The sequence below is a fragment of the Patella vulgata genome, chromosome 2 (assembly GCF_932274485.2).
Source record: "Patella vulgata chromosome 2, xgPatVulg1.2, whole genome shotgun sequence".
Taxonomy (NCBI): Eukaryota; Metazoa; Mollusca; class Gastropoda; family Patellidae; genus Patella; species Patella vulgata.
Window position 1 is genome coordinate 57,898,026 of NC_065880.2, and position 20,768 is coordinate 57,918,793.

The 20,768-nt window shown below is 35.0% G+C and overlaps 1 protein-coding gene across 8 annotated transcripts in view; it reads left to right on the top strand.

Annotated features, from left to right (window-relative positions):
* Positions 1-20,768, top strand: part of LOC126811200 (rho GTPase-activating protein 8) — a 221,553-nt gene that overhangs the window by 62,463 nt on the left and 138,322 nt on the right. For all 8 annotated transcript variants that reach the window (XM_050536765.2, XM_050536766.2, XM_050536767.2 and 5 more), the window contains exon 3: positions 4,965-5,069. In XM_050536765.2, the coding sequence (XP_050392722.1) occupies positions 4,965-5,069 (105 nt within the window). The remainder of the gene's footprint in view (positions 1-4,964; positions 5,070-20,768) is intronic.

Genomic DNA, 20,768 nt, shown 5'->3' on the forward strand with positions numbered 1-20,768 from the left:
TGGAAATTACAAAAATCATTTAATTAGTACTATGATTTAATTTAATGGTACACCGTTTAATTTCTCCGAGAGGTGTTTAGATATGCGTTTATTTATTAGACAAGCCGTCCAATTTCCTGAGATGCGTTTAAAAATCAACACCTGCTAATTTATCTACTATGTTAAACTATTATATGTATCGTTTATTTTCCCCGAGCCGTTTATCCGATAGGTTCATTTTGATTACTATTATTTGCATATGAAGTGCGAATAAAAATGGTGAATATAAAAAAAGCACACCCATAGATGCTCACCTTACCGTGTTCGTAGTATTATTATCCATTATCCATTCAAAATAGTAATTCCGTCATTGACAAATACATCAAAAATCGGTAAATCACGTCCGAGGTAATTATACATATGGAAATCCGTAAATCACATCTCGTTCGTTCCTTCCTTCCTTCCTTCCTTCCTGGAGTTTTATGTCCAGTTCCACCTGAGGTGATATCGTAGACAAGTCACACACATCCCAGGTAATGTATCTTCTTTAAATCACAAATGAATTAACTTCCACCTGTAGACGTCACAGGAAGAGAAGTCAACCCCGCAATGTAATGTTGAACGACGATAATCTCGTGAGATTTCTCAATGGCGCCAAAATCTCTATAGACAAGCTGTTGCCCATTTTCAGGCAGGTCAAACAGTATCAACAGGAAATATGCTTCAATTAATACTGCCTTGATGTTACGTAAACACTTGACTGCAGTACAACGATTTTTGTTATACCCGAATCAAATCATATTGTATTAAATCAAAGGTACATTATCACTACCCCAATGTATTACAAAAATAATTTGTTGGGGAGGTCATAATGCAGATTGGGCAACGGTGTTAAAAAACAATATACTAAAAGGGAAAAGAAAAAAAAAAAGCGAGGCCCTTCTCTACCGAAAAGCCTCAGCATGCCATATAAGTTTAAGGCCATACACAATCAAAAGTATTATTTAAAAAAAAAACAACAACAATACTGTATTTAATAATATTCACGGACTTGAAATAATTCACGTGTATTACAACCCATATATAATTAACAAGAATTTTATATACTTCACCAGTATTTGATATACTTTGCGAGTATGTCACCTGTCCGAGTCCGAAACGTCAGGCCATTTTTATTTGAGTCCGAAATGTAAGTCCGAAATGACGCGGGACCGAAATGACATGTAATCAATACACCATGCGTAAATATAATTCTCAATTGCATGAAAATTCTTAAACCAAAACATAAAAAAATCTCAAGTAATAATCGCATTGTTTGGATTGCTCATTTAATTAGCTAAGTGAGAGTTCGGTTGTATTTACATACGTAATTCAATTTTAAATAAAACGTTAAACACTTAATTAATTGCTATGGATTAATAAAAAAATGATTAACTGAGTGAGATGTATGAAACTTTATATACCGGTAACAATTATGGAAATTCTTGTATATATGATGTAATAAAAACATTATAGTCAATGATAAAAAAAATCAGTTCCCGAGAAAGTGTGACAATTCTTTAACAACCAATGGTTTTCTCAAATTAGTTTAAAATTAATACAGACATAAATCTTTAAATGGTTTCAAAGCTGTGATACCTGACCAAAAGTTGTTACATGTATGTATAATTGTGTTAACTCGTCCACACAAATCCGAATTTATATCATTGCACCTAGAATTCCGTATAAGAATCAGCTTAGAATACCAAAATGCGAATCGTAACACATTGTGGTCTAAACTGTCATAAAATAAATGATAAATCAATGGAACCTGTTAGAAGTTGGTAATGTTGGTTTATTTAAGGCGCCACGTAGTCTTAACAATTGAATACAACACGTCTTGGAAAATCGGCTACGTGCAAATGTATTCTTTGATCTCATATCACTGGGCAATTCCGTGACCCACCTTCATGAACCTAAAAACATTACAAGTTCTGCCATGATAATTTCGTTGCACTTCTCGCAAACCTATGAATCGGATATATTTAAGTGTTTGAGATCGCTTTATTTAACGTCCGCTTCCACCGAGGCGATATCGCAGACAATAACATGTTATGTATACATGGTGCAATATTTTACATTGTGATTATTTAAAACAGTGATTAAATAATTATTAGATATTTATATATATGTACAGTAAAAAAGGTATTGAGAATCGTCTTTTAACTACGATTATCATATTAGTCATTAATCACCTCTGAATCTGTATCCCCATACACATTTGGTCATCCGATGGTTATTTTGGAAATACACGTACAGTACAAAGTCATAAATGTCCGTTATTACAGTATAGATTAATTATTTGATTGGTCGAATGCTACTGTTTTATTATTTCCCACCTGTGATCACATGTCTGGGTACTATATGAAACCATGGTTTTGAATACACATTCCATATTACAGTATGGATTAATGCTTTGATTGCTCAAATGCTATGGTTTAATCACTTCCCACCTGCCTTACTTGTGATTGTTTTTAGCATTTAGTGTGCATACATATAAATACATACAATTTGCTTTTTGTTATGTTATTAATTTATCATAGCTAAATATTTGTTTTGTTTGATTTATAAATCCGTTTCGGTTTCGGGATGTGGATTTTGAGTTAGTACCCAACTTGACACAAAAATATAACTCTGGTGACCAATCCCTGTTATGTGACCTCCCCGACACACATTATTATTTTAATACCATACATGTACATATATTGGAATAGTGATAAATGTACCTTTGGTTTAATGCAATATGGTTTTTTGTTCTGACACTATTTATTCAATAAATATTTACATATTATAAAAGTACACTATATGATTGTGGGATCTGAAAACAAGCCGGGGCTATATAAATTCATCTCCCGAGGACATTATTTACAATAAAATATAAAAACTTTGTATAAGAATGTAATCATAAATAACAAACTGGTATAAAATTACAAGGTAAAAGTGTTTACTCTCATTTAATTAATCAAAACATTATATTGGATATAGTATAAATCAGTTAAATTACGGAATGTAGTAGAAACGTAGTGGGGTTAGCGAAATGATTATCTGATGTTCATAGCACTGAAAGGGTATGCGAAACAATGGTTGTGGTAGTAGGAGAAAGAAAATATTATTGCGATCGGAGGCATCTGGCGTGCGATGGTGTTACATGGTTAGCACTGTGTGACCTGTTTGAAAATGGGGGTCAGCTTGTCTATAGAGATTTACAGACAGGTACTTTTTGGCGCCAGTGAGAAGTCTCACGATATTATCGTCGTGCAACATTACTTTGCCGGGTTGACTTTTCTGCTTGTGACGTCTACATGTGGAAGTTAATTCATTTGTGACTTAAAGAAGATACATTACCTGGGATGTGTGTGACTTGTCTACGATATCATCTCAGGTGGAACTGGACGTAAAACTACAGGAACGAACGAACGAATGGGATGTGATTTACGGCTTTACAAACGTATAATTACCTTGGACGTGATTTACCGATTTTTGATGTATTTGTCAATGGCGGAATTACTATTTCGAATGGATAATGGATAATAATACTACAACCACGATAAGGTGAGCATCTATGGGTGTGCTTTTTTTTATATTCACCATTTTTATTCGCACTTCATATGCAAATAATCGTAATCAAAATGAACCGATCGGATAAACGGCTCGCGGGAAAATAAACGATTCATCTAATAGTTGAACATAGTAGATAAATTAACAGGTGTTGATTTTTAAACGCATCTCGGGAAATTAGACTGCTCGTCTAATAAATAAACGCATTAGATAAGTCAACGCTTCGGCCATTTCTAAACCCCTCTCGGAGAAATCAAACGGTGTACCATTAAATTAAACTATAGTACTAATGAAACGATTTTTGTAATTTCCAAACGATTTTTATCAATATCAAACGATGTTTTGAAATTAAACTATATGCATAGTTTTTAGCGCTATAAACCCCTTATTAGACGATACAGGGGTTACAGTGATGAGAGTTGAAATATATGTTTATAACCCAAAGATCTTGATTCCTTTCAATAATTGCGCGTATCGGATCCTAACTTTCTGAATTATGGCCTTTGAATGTACAAAAAATAAAGTTTTTAGCTTGCTGTCCATGTAGAGGTGACAATTTTTGTCCAATTTTAAAAAAAAACGTGAATATATCATCATTACATACTAAGATCTTGGTTCCTTTTGATAATCGCGTATATCCAAACGTAACTTCCTGGATTATGGCTCCTGATTGTTCGAAAAATCGCATTTTTAGCTTGCGGATTCTCTAGAGGTCACAATTTTTTTTTCCAATTTTAAAAGATGTTTAAATATTTCACTATTTCACCATAACGATGGTTGAATTCGAATTTCGGGAAAATCGAAATGAAACTGCCCAACAAAATGGCCACTCTTTGTACGGAAATTGTGTAAAAGTATGCAATATGAAGGTTGTGGACCCTCTAGAGGTCACAACTTTTATTTGATTCTGATGAAACTTGAAACATATCTTTATATCCCAAAGATCTCAGTCCCTTGCCCCCTTTGATATTTACGCATTTCAGACCATAACTTTCTGGATTATTGCCCCTGATTGTACAAAACATCATTTTTGTTTTTAGCTTGTTCTCTATCCATCTCTTGCAAAATGTCGGCTTATCCTGTCTGGCAGCCGCTGGTTAATGATCTTTATGTGTTCTTTGCCCCAAAAAACCTAGGGAAAGACACCAAGATCATCAAATTTAGAGTTGATAGTGACATAGTTATGATCATTTTAAGACGTTTCAGTGGCCATCTTTGGCGCCATCTTGACAAAACACTTTTCCGGGGGCTTCTACTTTGGTAAACTTTTAGTATGTTATAAAGTACAGTAAACCCTACAAGAATCAGTTCAGAAACCTTTTGTAGCAATTTTTGGGGGATTGAGGGGGGTATTTTCCATATATTGAACTGACTACATATATTTGTAGCAACTGGTGAGGAATCAACTACAGATCCAGAATTATGTCATAGTGGGGATGAACCCGAGTTAGAGTTTGATGAAGATGGCACTGAATTATCTTCAACTAAAGAAGGTGAGTACTCAGATATTAAAACTTAAAATGTATGTCTCCATCACGTAACATCAATGGCAGTAATTTTGAGAAAATCATTTAATCAAACCAGTAATTGAATTAGTTAACAATATTCGTTCATGTATTGATTTTGACGTTAATGGTCAAGGTTACATCTTGGCATACAAGTAAAATAAAATTATCAATTATCATTTATAATTAATATATGGAAAACTAAATCATTTAAAATATATCTTTCTGCTTGAATTGTATAATGTATTCCATATGTATTATTTAGATGTATGTATACTCAGTATAAGCATTCCATATATAAAAGATCTATATTTGTTATACATGTATCTTACTAATGAATAGCTATGTAAAGCATACCTATAAACAGCACATGGCTTGCATACAATGAGGTATCTACCTTATCAATGAGAGATTGTAGGACATAAGTCCCTGACTTTGTAATATCTCAGCCTCTGTAGTCAATGAAATAGCTTGCTGTCTTGACTATTACACTTTTTTTGTCCCCCGCGTTTCAAAGGAAGAAGGGGACTATTAAAATGGGTTCGTCCGTCTGTCTCTCTGTCTGTCCGTCCCTCCGTCCATCTGTCACACTTTTTGGGCCACAATAACTCTCCTTCTAATTGAGCTAGAACGTTCCAACTTGGTGTAGGTGTTTATTAGGTCAATGCCTTGATGGAATTCGAAGATGAGCATTTTCTGCTTAGGGAAAGCAGAAATAAGCAATTTGAACAGTTGATGCTTTGGGACACAATAACTTTAATTCTAATTAAGTGAGAGTGATGAAATTTGGGGTATATTTTTATTACATCAATACCATGACTAAGTTCAATAATGAGCATTTTCTGCTCAGGGTAAGCAGAGCGATAAGCACTTTGATTGGTCGAGACTTTGAAACACAATAACTTTCATTCTACAGTAATTGAGCTAGAATGTTCAAACATGTAGGCCTGCAGCCAAAATTTCTAGTGTGAAGTTCCGCTACATGGTCCTCCCAAATAAACAAACTATACATTTTTGGAAAGCTTTTAACACCAGGAACACAAATCCAGAGAGTTCCAAGCAAAAAGTCTGCAAAGAATATGCTGTTGGTTAAATTTTGATTTAAAGCAAAATGCAGAAAACATAACGGACAAGGGCACATACAGAATTTCGGAAATCCATTTATGGCAAAAGGAGTTATCTCCCTTTATGGAAAATATCAATAATTATTGATAACAGTAAAAGGATTTAACTACAGACAAGGGCCTATATAAGTTCAACCTTTTTTTTCCAGATAGAATTTGAAGCTAAAGGTCTAACAAATATTTAACCTGAAACATAGCATCTACAGATATTTAGTTTTCTCACTAAAATAGATATGGCCAAAACTAAATAATACTGTAATGGGAGTGACAATATATGAAGAGAAAAAATATCAAGTGGAGTTTAATGTCTTAATGTTCTGTACCAACCAGTATAATAAAGATGGCGTACGTCATACATTATTGTTTGAGTGTGTGGGGGGGGGGGGAAGGGGGCATTGTACGTGTACAACTAGTTTAATGTCTTACTGTTCTGTACCAACCCGTATAATAAAGATGGGCGTACCTCATACCTTATTGTTTGAGTGGGGGGGGGGGTGGCATTGTAAGTGTACAACTAGTATGTTTCCCCTTGTCCGTAGCCCAGGAGGTCTGGGGTTTGATCCCTGTGTTGACCTAGACAGTTCCCCAAACTTTCCCGCGTTGTTTCCCCTTGTCAGTGGTGCAGGAAGCGGGGGGGGGGGGGGGCTGTGATGGGCAGCATTCAGTTACTCGGAAAGAATTTAAAACTGAGGTTCCGTCCACACGTTGACGTGCACGTAATGGAACTTTAAATTCGAAATAAAGAGTAGACCGTATTGTATTGCGGGCGTATGTACATCTTCATTATGACAGTTAATTTTTTTTTCTCTTCATTACAATTGCCACTCACTTACAGTATTATTTAGGTTTTGACATATATCTATTTTAGTGATATAGATGCTTTGTTTCAATTCATATATTTGTTAGGAATTTAGCCCCAAATCTAATCTGAACTAAGTAAAAGTTTACGAATATATTAGTAGAAATACTGTTCTGAGAGAGCTTATCTGCCCGTCCACCCTGCCAGATGTGTTGAACCGTCCATTTTTCGGGCAATGTATTTCAGTTTGTCGGGCACAAGCTTCAGAGAATGGAGAATGCAACCATATCTCATGGAAATATAATTGTATATTTGTGTAATTAATTCAAAATAAACAACCATCACAGCTTTGTGGAAAATTCATTTTAGATGATGATCGATTCATTCAGAAAATTTGGGTGACAAATTTTTCAGGCAAATAGGCTCAGCCCACCCTCACCCATGTAGCCCTTTACCTGTTGTTCAATCCCATTCAGTTTCTTGGATCAAATATTGTTTAAACTATTATTTCCCCACCCATCCGAACGACTGGGCATTGTCCTTCCAGCCCACTCCCATCCCGTACCACTGACGGGATACTGCACCGGGGTTGTCTTGTACGTGTACATATCTAATCTGTGTAAGTGTAGTAAATGTGAAAATGAAACAAAAAGACTGTTGATGTTTATACATGTAGTGACAGTGATGATGATAACGACTAACTTTGATGGCATTTAAAGTGCAGGGTAACTGCGTAATTTTGATTTTCAATAATTGATTTACTTCAATAAAATTTTGTTGTCTTAAATCTATATTTGTTAGCAAATTACACAATTATAGATACGGTTTCAGTTTAAATGTTTGTAATTCAGCCTTAAATATCTGAAGTAGAGGTTTACAGCTACCTGTAGTAAAAATAATGTAGGGTCTAATTGAAAGGGTATGTTGGTGTGGGTTTATGTTTTAGTGGAAAAAATCACGTTGTTTCAATGCGATTTACAAAACTACAGACATAGTCTGGTCTCCATTACTTCATAGAAATATTGATCAACCAATGTCAAACATATCTGCTTGCTCATCAGACTAGGCGCTCCGTCCATAATTTCTGCGTAAACACCCGCTCACCAACCCTTGCAGTCCCCTGTGACCCCATTAACGATATAAATATTTGGCATGTGTGCTCACACATGGTCTTGTGCTTCATACAGCATCAGCAGTCAACACGCACCTGAAATCACTATACGACTGGTACCGTGGAATCTCGGGTAAATAGCGTTATTATCTAATCTATGTAGAATTATTCATAAATATCATTGAATTTGGCCTAATAGCATTCAATTTGTCCTTGTATACAACTTAAATCTCAACGTGCAATTTTGATTACCAAGCGTTAATTGACTAGTGTTTAGTTTGTCGACACGTGTGTAATTATAAGCGTCCCGCTTAATTTTCACGACTGTTCAATAATTAGTTGGACCGTTCAATTTCCCGAGTTGTGATTAAAATTAGTCAAGGTGTCCAATTACGCCAGGTATTCAATTCTGTTGCCAAACATCCAATTTCACATGCGTTATTCAGATTTTAACGAAATAATATGTTTATATTGAAGGAGTTGTAATATAGTAATGCTGCCGTGACAACGTGTACATGTATAATGTACAGGCCGGTTTGAATAACAACAAAATGAGTTCGTTAATTTCGGGAAAACATTTACCGGCATTCTGTATCAGTTAGGATTTTTTTCTAACGCACTGTACATGCATATAATATAACGTCGGCCAAAATGTATGCAACAATGAACAACTTACAATTTTTTTTTACAACGTATCATTACATCTTCGTCTATAACTTAGATGTAATCCATCAATTATTGGCTGCTATAAAATCCAAACTTTAAATTATATACGTCATACGATGAGCTTGCAGCTTCAGTTAATCTAAATCAATCGTTCATAGAGCACTCGATCCACTCCACTGGGCGCTTAACGGTAAGTCACATGGTCAGAAACGCGCCAATATTGGGACTATTTTCTTAGTCTGTCTGTGTTAATCGGCGACAAATCTCCGCTGTGACAATATACATCTACTTTAAATGTCGCCCAATTCATTTCGGTGGAAGCGGATATTGAATAAAGCCATTTCACACACGTGTACATTACATGCGCATGTCATATATTTATACAATGTCCATGATGTGTTACATTAATTGTCGCCTTCACTCCCTTATTTTGAGTAGCCTACACTTTCTGAATGATTCCATTCTTTTGTACGAATGCATGACCACTTGGACCAACTAATAGACCATTCGGACGAAACAAAAAAGACTACTCGGACCATACAAAAGGACCACTCGGACCAATAATAAAGTGTTGTTTTAATACGTTTATATTTGTGTGTGTATTAATATGACTACTCGAATCAATAATAAAGTGTTGTTTTAATTGTTGTTTTAATAATTGATAATAGTGTTTGTTTTAATATGCATATGTTTTCTTTAAATAATAAAGTGTTATGTACTTAACCGTCGTATTGTTTCACCATGAAGCACATCAAAGAAAAACAATTAAATTGTTGATGTAATAAAGATATATATTTGCTAATATGTACTTACCGGAAGCGGATATTCTAAAGTTATGTATATACTCACCTATAAATTGTTCACCTCTTTGTATTATGATACAATATGTTGTTAATGATTAAAATCATTTATAACATATTGTCTGTATTATATTTTTAAAATGAATAAGTCAAGCCTTATAATGTAATTTAATTGGTCTGTGTGGTCCTTTGGGTTGGTCCGAATAGCAAGGATAAATATGGGTCTGATATTATGCAATATAGATGCAGGTTTTTGTTTTTTTTTCCTCCTTGTTTTCTAACAATATTTATTCAATATTTACATATTATAAAGATACAATGTTCAATTATGGGATCTCATAACAAGCCGTACAGTTATATAAATGCATTGTTTATAATTATAATCACGATTCACATACAGTTATAATTACAAAAGCAAATGCAGGTTCAATCAAGAAACTTGCGTGTTCACCGTCTAGTATAACTTTCGAGCTTCTGATATCTAGATTTTAAACGTAAACATATACATGTATGTATAAACTTATAGATTGCAGTTTCACAGGGTACATGTATATGCAGTAGGAATTCGGGAAGTTGGACGTACAAAAGAATGGAATCATTCAGAAATTGTACTCAAAATAAGAAAATTATAACGGAGTGAAGGCAAGAATTACATGTAGGCCAACACACTCGTGGACATTGTATAAATATATGACATGCGCATGTAATGTACACGTGTGTGAAATGGCTTTATTCAATATCCGCTTCCACCGAAATGAATTGGGCGACATTTAAAGTAGATGTATATTGTCATAGCGGAGATTTGTCGCCGATTAACACAGACAAAGAAAATAGTCCCAATATTGGCGCGTTTCTGACCATGTGACTTACCGTTAAGCGCCCCGTGGAGTGGATCGGGTGCTCTATGAATGATTTTAGATTAACTGAAGCTGCAAGCTTATCGTATGACGTATATAATTTAAAGTTTGGATTTTATAGCAGCCAATAATTGATGGATTACCTCTAAGTTATAGACGAAGATGTAATGGTAAGTTGTTCATTGTTGCATACATTTTGGCCGACGTTATATGCATGTACAGTGCGTTAGAAAAAAATCCTAACCGATACAGAATGCCGGTAAATGTTTTCCCGAGATTACCGAACTCATTTTGTTGTTATTCAAACCGACCTGTACATTATACATATACACGTTTTCACGGCAGCATTACTATATTACAACTCCTTCAATATAAACATTTCGTTAAAATCTGAACAACGCATGTGAAATTGGATGTTCGGCAACAGAATTGAATACCTGGCGTAATTGGACACCTTGACTAATTTTAATCACAACTCGGGAAATTGAACGGTCCAACTAATTATTGAACAGTCGTGAAAATTAAGCGGGACGCTTATAATTACACACATGTCGACAAACTAAACACTAGTCAATTAACGCTTGGTAATCAAAATTGCACGTTGAGATTTAAGTTGTATACAAGGACAAATTGAATGCTATTAGGCCAAATTCAATGATATTTATGAATAATTCTACATAGATTAGATAATAACGCTATTTACCCGAGATTCCACGGTACCAGTCGTATAGTGAATACTGTTACCAATTGCAAACATTTGACAGAAAGGGAGATAACTCTCTATTACCGTTAATGGATTTCCAAAATTCTATATGTGCCCTTGTCCATTATGTTTTCTGTATTTTGGTTTAAATCAAAATTTAACCAATAACATATTCTTTGCCTAGGATGAAGCATCGGGTGTTTTCGCCAATATTTAATTTTATGTTAACTTCACAATTATTAGTATAAATATAGCATTACTTGACAATTATCACAATTTTCATCTGGCCCTAAATCGAGTTAGTGCAGACTTTTTGCTTGGAAATCTCTTGATTTGTGTTCCTGGTGTTAAAAGCTTTCCAAAAATGTATAGTTTGTTTATTTGGGAGGACCATGTAGCGGAATTGTGTTTCTAAGCAAGCTAGAAATTTTGGCTGCAGGCCTAATGGTGTGGGTGAATGCCTTGATGGAGTTCGAAAATGAGCATTTTCTGCTTATGGTAAACAAAGATAAGCAATTTGATTGGTTGATGCTTTGGGACACAATAACTTGAGTTTTAATTAAGTGAGAGTGAGGACACTTGGTGTATCGGTTTATTAAGTTCCATAATAAGCAATTTGTGCTTAGGGTGAGCAGAGCGATAAGCAATTTGATTGGTCGAGACTTTGAAACACGATAACTCTGCTTCTAATTGAGGTAGAATGTTCAAACTTGGTGTTGGCATTCATTAGGTGAATGCCTTGATGGAGTTCGATGATAAACATTGTCTGCTTACGGTAGGCAGAGATAAGCAATCTGATTGGTTGATGATTTGGGGCACGATAACTTTGGTTTTAATTAAGTGAGAATGATGAAACTCTGAGTATAGATTCATTATATCATTACCTTGACTAAGTTCGATAATGAGAATTTTCTGCTTAGGCTAATAAGCAATAAACAATTTGATTGATCAACTCTGCTTTTAATTTGATTGGTCAAGACTTTTGAACATAACAACTCTGCTTTTAATTGAGGTAGAATGTTTAAACTTGTTCTAGATGTTCATTAGGTGAATGTCTTGACTGAGTTCAAAGATTAACATTTTGAGCTAAAGCTAAGCAGAGCTAAGCAATTTCATTGGTCAATGCTTTGGGACAAGATAACTTTGATTTTATCTGATAGAGAGTGATGAAACTTAGTGTATAGTTGATAATCAGTTTGATAGCTTGATACTTTTGAAAAAAATAAATGTGCTATTAATTAATATGAGTCATCTATTAGTGTAAAATGTCATTTATTATTCATAAACAAATAAATGACCGTAACAAAATTAAAAAAAAAAACATTTATGAGTAATCATTAACATCCCCCCCCCCACCTATGAATCCTGTTGGGCTAAATTAGAGCCCCCATTTAAGCCTATGGGTACATAACCAATACATATATTTATACAATAAGGAAGAGCGTGGGGAGGCGGAGGTAAGCACTGCAGACAACACTAATACAAGCACAATTCTTTCCCCAAACAAACACATGCAAAGAAATTAGCTAAAGTTCACCCGTTGTCTCAAGTGTGTAGATCCTGTGACCTAATTAATGGCGTGATTAGGCTGAAACAAATGATTATGAAGATTCTGATTGGCTGAATCACACAAATGTTATTATGTACCATAATTTGTATTTGTGTGCCTCAGTCAAAGAATCAACAAACACATCTAGGTATAATGTAAAATGTCATTTATTATTCATAAACAAATAAATGACTGTAACAAAATTAAAACAAAAACATAATTTATGAGTAATTATTAACATGTAACCCCCCCCCCCCCCCTACCTATGAATCCTGTTGGGCTAAATTAGAGCCCCCATTTAAGCTAAAAGCATCCGCAGCTGTACCCCCGCATATGATGTCTAGCCCAACAAAGGACACTGACTATACTATGTATTTACACTAATTAGTAATAAACTGTGAAAGATAAGGGGTAGCCAAGTAATGTGATATACTATATTATGACCTAACTACTATGGACACCGACTATTGACAGAAATGCTACGTCTAATGTAAATAAGGCTAATACTTCAATACAATGAGATCTCAAACTTTGCATGCAAAATGGTATACAAGATAGAGCAAGACAAAAAATCCTGGGCTAAATAACAAGGAAAAATTGTAACAGCCTACACAGACTGCAGACTTAGTCCTATTAATACATGTCATTGTGATACATAAATAATGGCACTTTAACAATTTAATACAATGGGGTCCAACAACTATATATGAAAAATAGTATACAAGATAGAACACAATATAATCCATAACACTGATATAATGATTTAAGGATGAGCACGAACTCAGTTATGCATGCAAAATGATATACAAGGTAGAAAACAAGACAAAACACAATAGGCTAAATAACAAGAAATAATTGGAATGGCCTACAAACTTAGCCCTACTACTACTAATACATGTCATTGTGATACATAAATAATGACTAACAATTTAATACAATAGGATCCAACAACTATGCATGAAAAGTGGTATACAAGATATAACACTAATATAATCTAAGGATGAGCATGATAACAAGAACGGAGACACTGTAGCAGCCTACACTGACAACAATTGACTCCTGTTAAAGGAAGGATTTCCGTTTGGATCGAAAGTTGGAGGACGGGCAGGCGAATATAAGAACGTACTGTGTTACTGTGCCATCGCCCAAACAGTCTGATTTGAGCTTCTGATTGTCCGTTTAAAAATGCTGTAGTTGCAGCACCAATGCGGAAGGAATGTAATTTAACACGAGTGGTGTCTAAACCAATGAATGCTACTAAGCGGGTTAGGGAAGTGTTAACAAACTGATGAGATGCCGAGGTTCCATTATGCCATTGGAACAGCGGACCAGAAGAATTAGGGAACGAACATACCTAAGCAATAAACCGGGGTCACACAATTGAACCAATGATCTACAGGAACATTTAAAATGCAATAACACTGGTTCTATTGACGGCTGATGTTTGAAATGATGCAGCGAGAGTTCCAAAGCAATTAATTTATTTTGGTTGAAACTGAACTGAATGTGAGATATTTATACCACATGAGATAAATTCGCCTGTGTCTTAACGACTAATTCGCCGATGCGGAAAAATCCTGTAAAAGTTAGCAAAATAAAGCCTGTAACAAAATTTGTTGTGATCGACAACTAAATACAATTGGTATGGCATTGATAAGTTTTAACAAGATAGGCAACATAATAAGAAGCCGAGGCGCAGGAATTGAAGTTGTCAACCGTTTAGCTCCCTTCAAAAGGCTAAGGACCCAAAAATCATTGAAGGGGTCAGGAAAACCCACGGATTTAAGCACAAAGGCAATCACCAAGACGTGAGATGAAATGATGCTTATCCCCAAACCATTCTCAAATAAGGACGCCAAAAAATTGACGATGACAACGGGCGCAACTGGCAAGTTGGGATTGATATTTGTCACTGAACAGAAATTATTCCAAGCTCGAGCGTAAGATGTGCGAGAACTCGGAGCCAATGTGTGAGCAAGCAAACAGCGAGCCGAAGAAGTCAAAGTGTTAACTTGGTGTGGCAAACAACTTGAGGCTTCAGATCCAACCATGGAGCCCAATTCCTGGCTGTCTGAAATTGAAAACGAGACAGACGATCAGCCACTAAATTTGTTTTTCCTTCAATATGCTTGGCCCTAATGAGAATGTTAAATGTTATAGTGGCTATAACCAGGCGTCTAATTAATTTCATGATGTGTGCACATTTTGACGACGCTTTGTTTATAACAAAGGTAACACATTGATTATCTGAAAGTATTAATAGTTTATGATTTTGTAAAAGAGGGCCCCAAGTCTCAAGGGCCAAAACGATAGGGAATAGTTCCATCACATTAATGGACAGATGTTTCATAGCATCAGGCCAAGAATAAGCGAACCATTTGGAACCGAAGGCTGCGGCGAACCCGGTTGAAGTAGCTGCATCCGTGAACAGTTTCAACGTATCTGAGGCAAGCCAGCTATCATTCAAGAACAAGCAACGGCCATTAAATTTATCCAAAAAAGTGGACCAAACTAAAAGGTCAAGGCGCGCTGCATTTGTGATCCGAATTTTATAATGTGGATTTGCAACATTTATGGTTAAATCGTATAACCGTCGCAGAAAGCCGCGACCAGGTACTACCACTAAGGTAGCAAAATTAAGCAGACCTAACACTGATTGCAACTGTCGGACCGTGACTTTACAACATTACTTTAACACTGTAACCACCGCACGAATCTTGACTAACTTGTCATTTGGTAATCGAACCACCATTAACTCCGAATCTACCTCGATACCATAAATGGTCAAAGTGGTCGCAGGTAAAACAGTTTTTGAGGCCTTAATGGGGATACTTAAATGTTTGCTAACAAAAGGAACGTATTGAGAGAATCAAAGCAATTAGAAGAATTTGTCGGACCCGCAAAGAAACAGTTGTCAATAATGTGACTCATGACCGCACGATATTTAGTTTCCATAATTCACTGGAGAGAAGTACTTAAACGTTCAAATGTTTGGCAGCTTATACTCAAGCCAATAGGTAAACACATGTCAGCAAAATACAATAATTGGTGATTAAGCAAAACTGTAAAGCCAAGGAGCTCATAATCGCCAGGATAGATAGGTAATAATCTGTATGTATCATAAGATACCATGGGAATAACACCTAATGGGGAGCAAATTAAATTTGGGAAAAGGAGGGACAAGAAATGGACCCATAACTCGATTATGCAGCAACTCATGATTTATTTTCTGAAATAATATATCGTAATTCTGAGAACAAGAAGAATGATTTCTTGCTACAGAAAGATTTTGTGTGCCTGTAACACATGTGACGTCATGTGTTGTTTACATACATGTAGGACACTATAATACAACCTGGTCTGGGCAGAATTGGTGCCTTTTACTACTCTACGTACTATTTACGAACATTTACTGATGATCAGTTTGGCAGACCAGATGATAACTTCTGTCACTAGAGGATTCACAAGATTTTACAAAGGGAGAGAGAGAGAGAAATGGGGTTTAATGTCTACTCGACACAAACCAGGTCATTTTAGAACTAACATATGGTTCAATGTCATTTTAATAATTCGCTTGAGTGTAGGGGTATTTAGCAGTGGGAGGAAATCAGAGTACCTGGAGAAAACCCATGAGGTTGGACAGAGGCGACCCTACTCCTTGACATATACATCCGGGGAATCAAAACCACGCCAGTTGACTCAATGACAGACCTTATGATACAACGTGCCATAACAATGATTAACAGAAATAGCTGAAATCCAAAAGGCGTATTCCTTTCACTAATTTGAACAATGTATGTAATTTTCAAACAGATCAGAATATTCACAAGATTATACTAGGTGAACAAGAGCAATAACTCTAGAAGTAGTTAGTTAACAGAACTTATTCAAAAGCAATAGAATAATTTGAACAGGTCGGATGATTCATTTGGTCGTTAGAGCATTCAAAAGATTCTACAAAGTGTTCAAGGGCAATAACTTGTTATTCAATAGGCTTCTTTGTCTCATTCATGTTTACACCGTGCATAAATTTTTAAAAAGATCAGATGATAAATGTGGTCTATAGTGTGTTCAGAAGACATTGTTGATGACAGACGGACCAACAACAATATATGAACGTACTTCCATGTGAGCGTATAAAAAGCTTGATTGGAAAATAATTAATTTAGAAATTCATTGAGTTGGAAATATTTAAGTTAATCTCTTATCCTTTAATTATAGCTGCTCTACTTCATCTAAAGGGGCAGTTGGAAAAATTTGTCTATAATTTCTTGCATCTGTATAAGCTGAACTCACATGGTTTTCAAAATCCATCTGAGCATGAAATTTGATTGTCTCACTTCACAAAATAATAAAGTCTGTGAAATACTTAATAAAACATTACACATGTACATGTATTGTTATTTAATGATACAGATCATTGTACAGTAATTTATAATGGGCTATAAAAATTTATAATGAATACACTAAACTTTGACATGACATTGTATAAATACAATGGCTAGCCAATGCAATAATGTGTTGCAGATTGATTTTATCATAAAGGCTGGAAACGTCTAGATCTAACAACAGAACACTGATATTATAAAAAGAAAACAGAAAGGCTTTTAAACAACCAGTTAAGAATAGACAGATCATTCTGTCTTTACTTAAGACATAGAATTAAAGGACTAATAGGAATGATGAATCGGTTGTCAAATAAGATTCGCATTATACAATTCAATATTATAATTATTTAAGTCTTTATATTTCGGTGCTGCACTTGAGATAAAATAATACCAGTTTAATAGCATTAAGTTTAAAGTTACAATTTCATATTTTCTAAGAAAGTCAAAACATAATTATTTCTATGTCTTTTGCTTAATAGGTTGTCAACTCACTATTATACGATCATAGGTGTCATTCTCACACTTAAAACTCATTTACACCGGAAATAATAACACAATTACCTCACTTGTTTTCTATTCTCTACCATGGAGTAGCTAACTTCAAACGTTTGAATTTGTCCATGAAAATGATATTTTTGCCAGTTTCTCAACTGGCAATAGTGAATTATAGGATTTTATTCTTTAACAAGGTAGGACTGTTTATAGATACCATCTATTTTAAGGCTTTATTTTAACAAGCCAACAGTGAGGCTGATGTCCCCCGCCGAAATAGGAAAATAATTAGAGGACACATATAAATTTATCACAAATTATCTTTTACAAAGTATTGAACAATCAAACAGTATATCTTTACTTATAGTCTAAGCATACAATGTTTTTGATGGAATAATTATAGCATATTAAGGGGAAAACATGCTCTATGCCTACAGATCTAGAGTTTGGTTGTATCAACGGGTCTATTTTCCATCTTGCTGCAAGTTGTGCAAAGTTCACTGTTTTCTTTCTGTCATTAAATGTCAATTCATTATTGCATACTACATATTTAATTAATTTATAATAGTTTCTTTTTCAATTTGTTTTTTCCATTTATTTGTTTATTTACCTTGCCTATATTCATTGTATTGGATTGTATTGGAATTGCTCAATTGATGCTTAGGTCTTGCATACACAATGTTAAGTAGAGCCACTTCCAGGGCATCTATTAAAACTATCAACTTCAAATCAACTGACATAAAAGTTAACAAACAAGCTATTGACGAAATAAATAGAATGAACAGAGAATCATTATTTGAATGGAAACATCCTTTGAGTCAGTTAAATCCAAATAATCTTAGCATTGGCCATGTTAATATTAGATCGCTTAATCTTCATGCAAAAGACTTGAAACATGATCAACCTATTCTTAACTTAAGTATAATTTGTGTCACAGAAACATATGCTAATTATTTGTCTCATCTGCATAGAATCGACAACTTTAATTTCTTGGGTAAACCTACACCTCATGGTGTTGGTTTTTACATTTCTAAACAAGTACAGGTGACAGAGTATTCCCTTCCTAATGAAATTATTGATATTGAATACCATACTATAAAATTAGACTATAATCATAAGTCATTGATTCTAGTTGTAATATACAAATCACATTCACAACATCTTACTGACTTTATAACTCAGTTTGATACATTAGTTAGTGGTATTAAACAAAACTCTCACAATATTCTACTACTTGGTGATTTTAATATGGATCCAACACAACTTGACAATATTCTTTTGAAACACAATTTACAACAATTGATTACATCTCCAACTCATTTCCATGGTGGTACATTGGATTTTATCATATCATCTATTCCTGATATAAATACTGGCTCATTCCCACTACCATATACAGATCATCATATCATATGGGCATCATTACCATAAAAATGTAAATCTTAAGTCCCATCACCATTTAACACAATTCTTTGCTCACTGCTCACATATAAATAGACATAGTTTTTGTATTTTATGATCTTTTCTTCTTCCATTCTCCCTCAAAATAATAACTAATGTGATTATTGTTATAAAAAATTTGAACAGTGAAAAATAAAGAGTTTAAAAAAAAAAAAACATTGTCATTATTTATTCATAACTTATACCATGGATAAAAAGCAACTGCTAAAATGCACTACCTGGTGGCTTATTTGGCTTAGCCTTATGCAAAACTTAGTCAAGGCAGAACTTAGTCAAGGTATTCATGTAATGAAACTATAAACCAAGTTTGATCACTCTCACTTAATTAGAACTAAAGTTATCGTGCCCCAAAGCATCAACCAATCAAATAGCTTATCTCGGCCTATGCAGAAAATGCTCATTATCGAGGTATTCATGTAATGAAACTATAAACCAAGTTTGATCACTCTCACTTAATTAGAACTAAAGTTATCGTGTCCCAAAGCATCAACCAATCAAATGACTTATGTCGGCTTAGCCTGCGCAGAAAAGGTTCATCTAATTAGAACTAAAGTTATCGTGCCCCAAAGCATCAACCAATCAAATAGCTTATCTCGGCCTATGCAGAAAATGCTCATTATCGAGGTATTCATGTAATGAAACTATAAACCAAGTTTGATCACTCTCACTTAATTAGAACTAAAGTTATCGTGTCCCAAAGCATCAACCAATCAAATGACTTATGTCGGCTTAGCCTGCGCAGAAAAGGTTCATCTTCGAACTCCATCTAGGCATTGACCTAATAAAGGCCTACACCAAGTTTGAACCTTCTACCTCAATTGGGAGGAGAGTTATTGTGTCCCAAAAAGTGTGACGGACAGACAGACAAACAGACAGACGGACGAACCCATTTTAATAGTCCCCTGCTTTCTTCGAAAGGCGGGGGACAATAAGCATACACACCAATTTTGAACATTTTAACTCAATTCGAAGGAGTGTGACGGACAGACAGACAAACAGACGACGGACGAACCCATTTTAATAGTCCCCTGCTTTCTTCGAAAGGCGGGGGACAATAAGCATACACACCAATTTTGAACATTTTAACTCAATTCGAAGGAGAGTTATTGTGTTCCAAAGTCTCAGCAAATCAAATTGCTTATCGCTCTGCTTAATCTGAGCAGAAAATGCTCATTATCGATCTTAGTCAAGGTATTACTGTAATGAAACTATACACCAAGTTTCATCACTCTCACTTAATTAGAACTAAAGTTATAGTGTCCCAAAGCATCAACCAATCAAATTGTTTATCTACTTAATTAGAACTAAAGTTATAGTGTCCCAAAGCATCAACCAACCAAATTGTTTATCTCTGCTTACCCTAAGCGGAACGGACAGACAAACAGACAGACGGACGAACCCATTTTAATAGTTCCCTGCTTTCTTCGAAAGGCGGGGGACAATAAGCATGAACATTTACTCAATTCGAAGATCAACCAATCAAATTGTTTATCTCTGCTTACCATAAGCGGAACGGACAGACAGACAAACAGACAGACGGACGAACCCATTTTAATAGTTCCCTGCTTTCTTCGAAAGGCGGGGGACAATCAAAGTAGGAGAGTTATTGTTTTCCAAAGTCTCGACCAATCAAATTGCGTATCGCTCTGCTTACCCTGAGCAGAAAATGCTCATTATCAAACTTAGTCAAGGTATTACTATTTTACTGTAATGAAACTATACACCAAGTTTCATCAA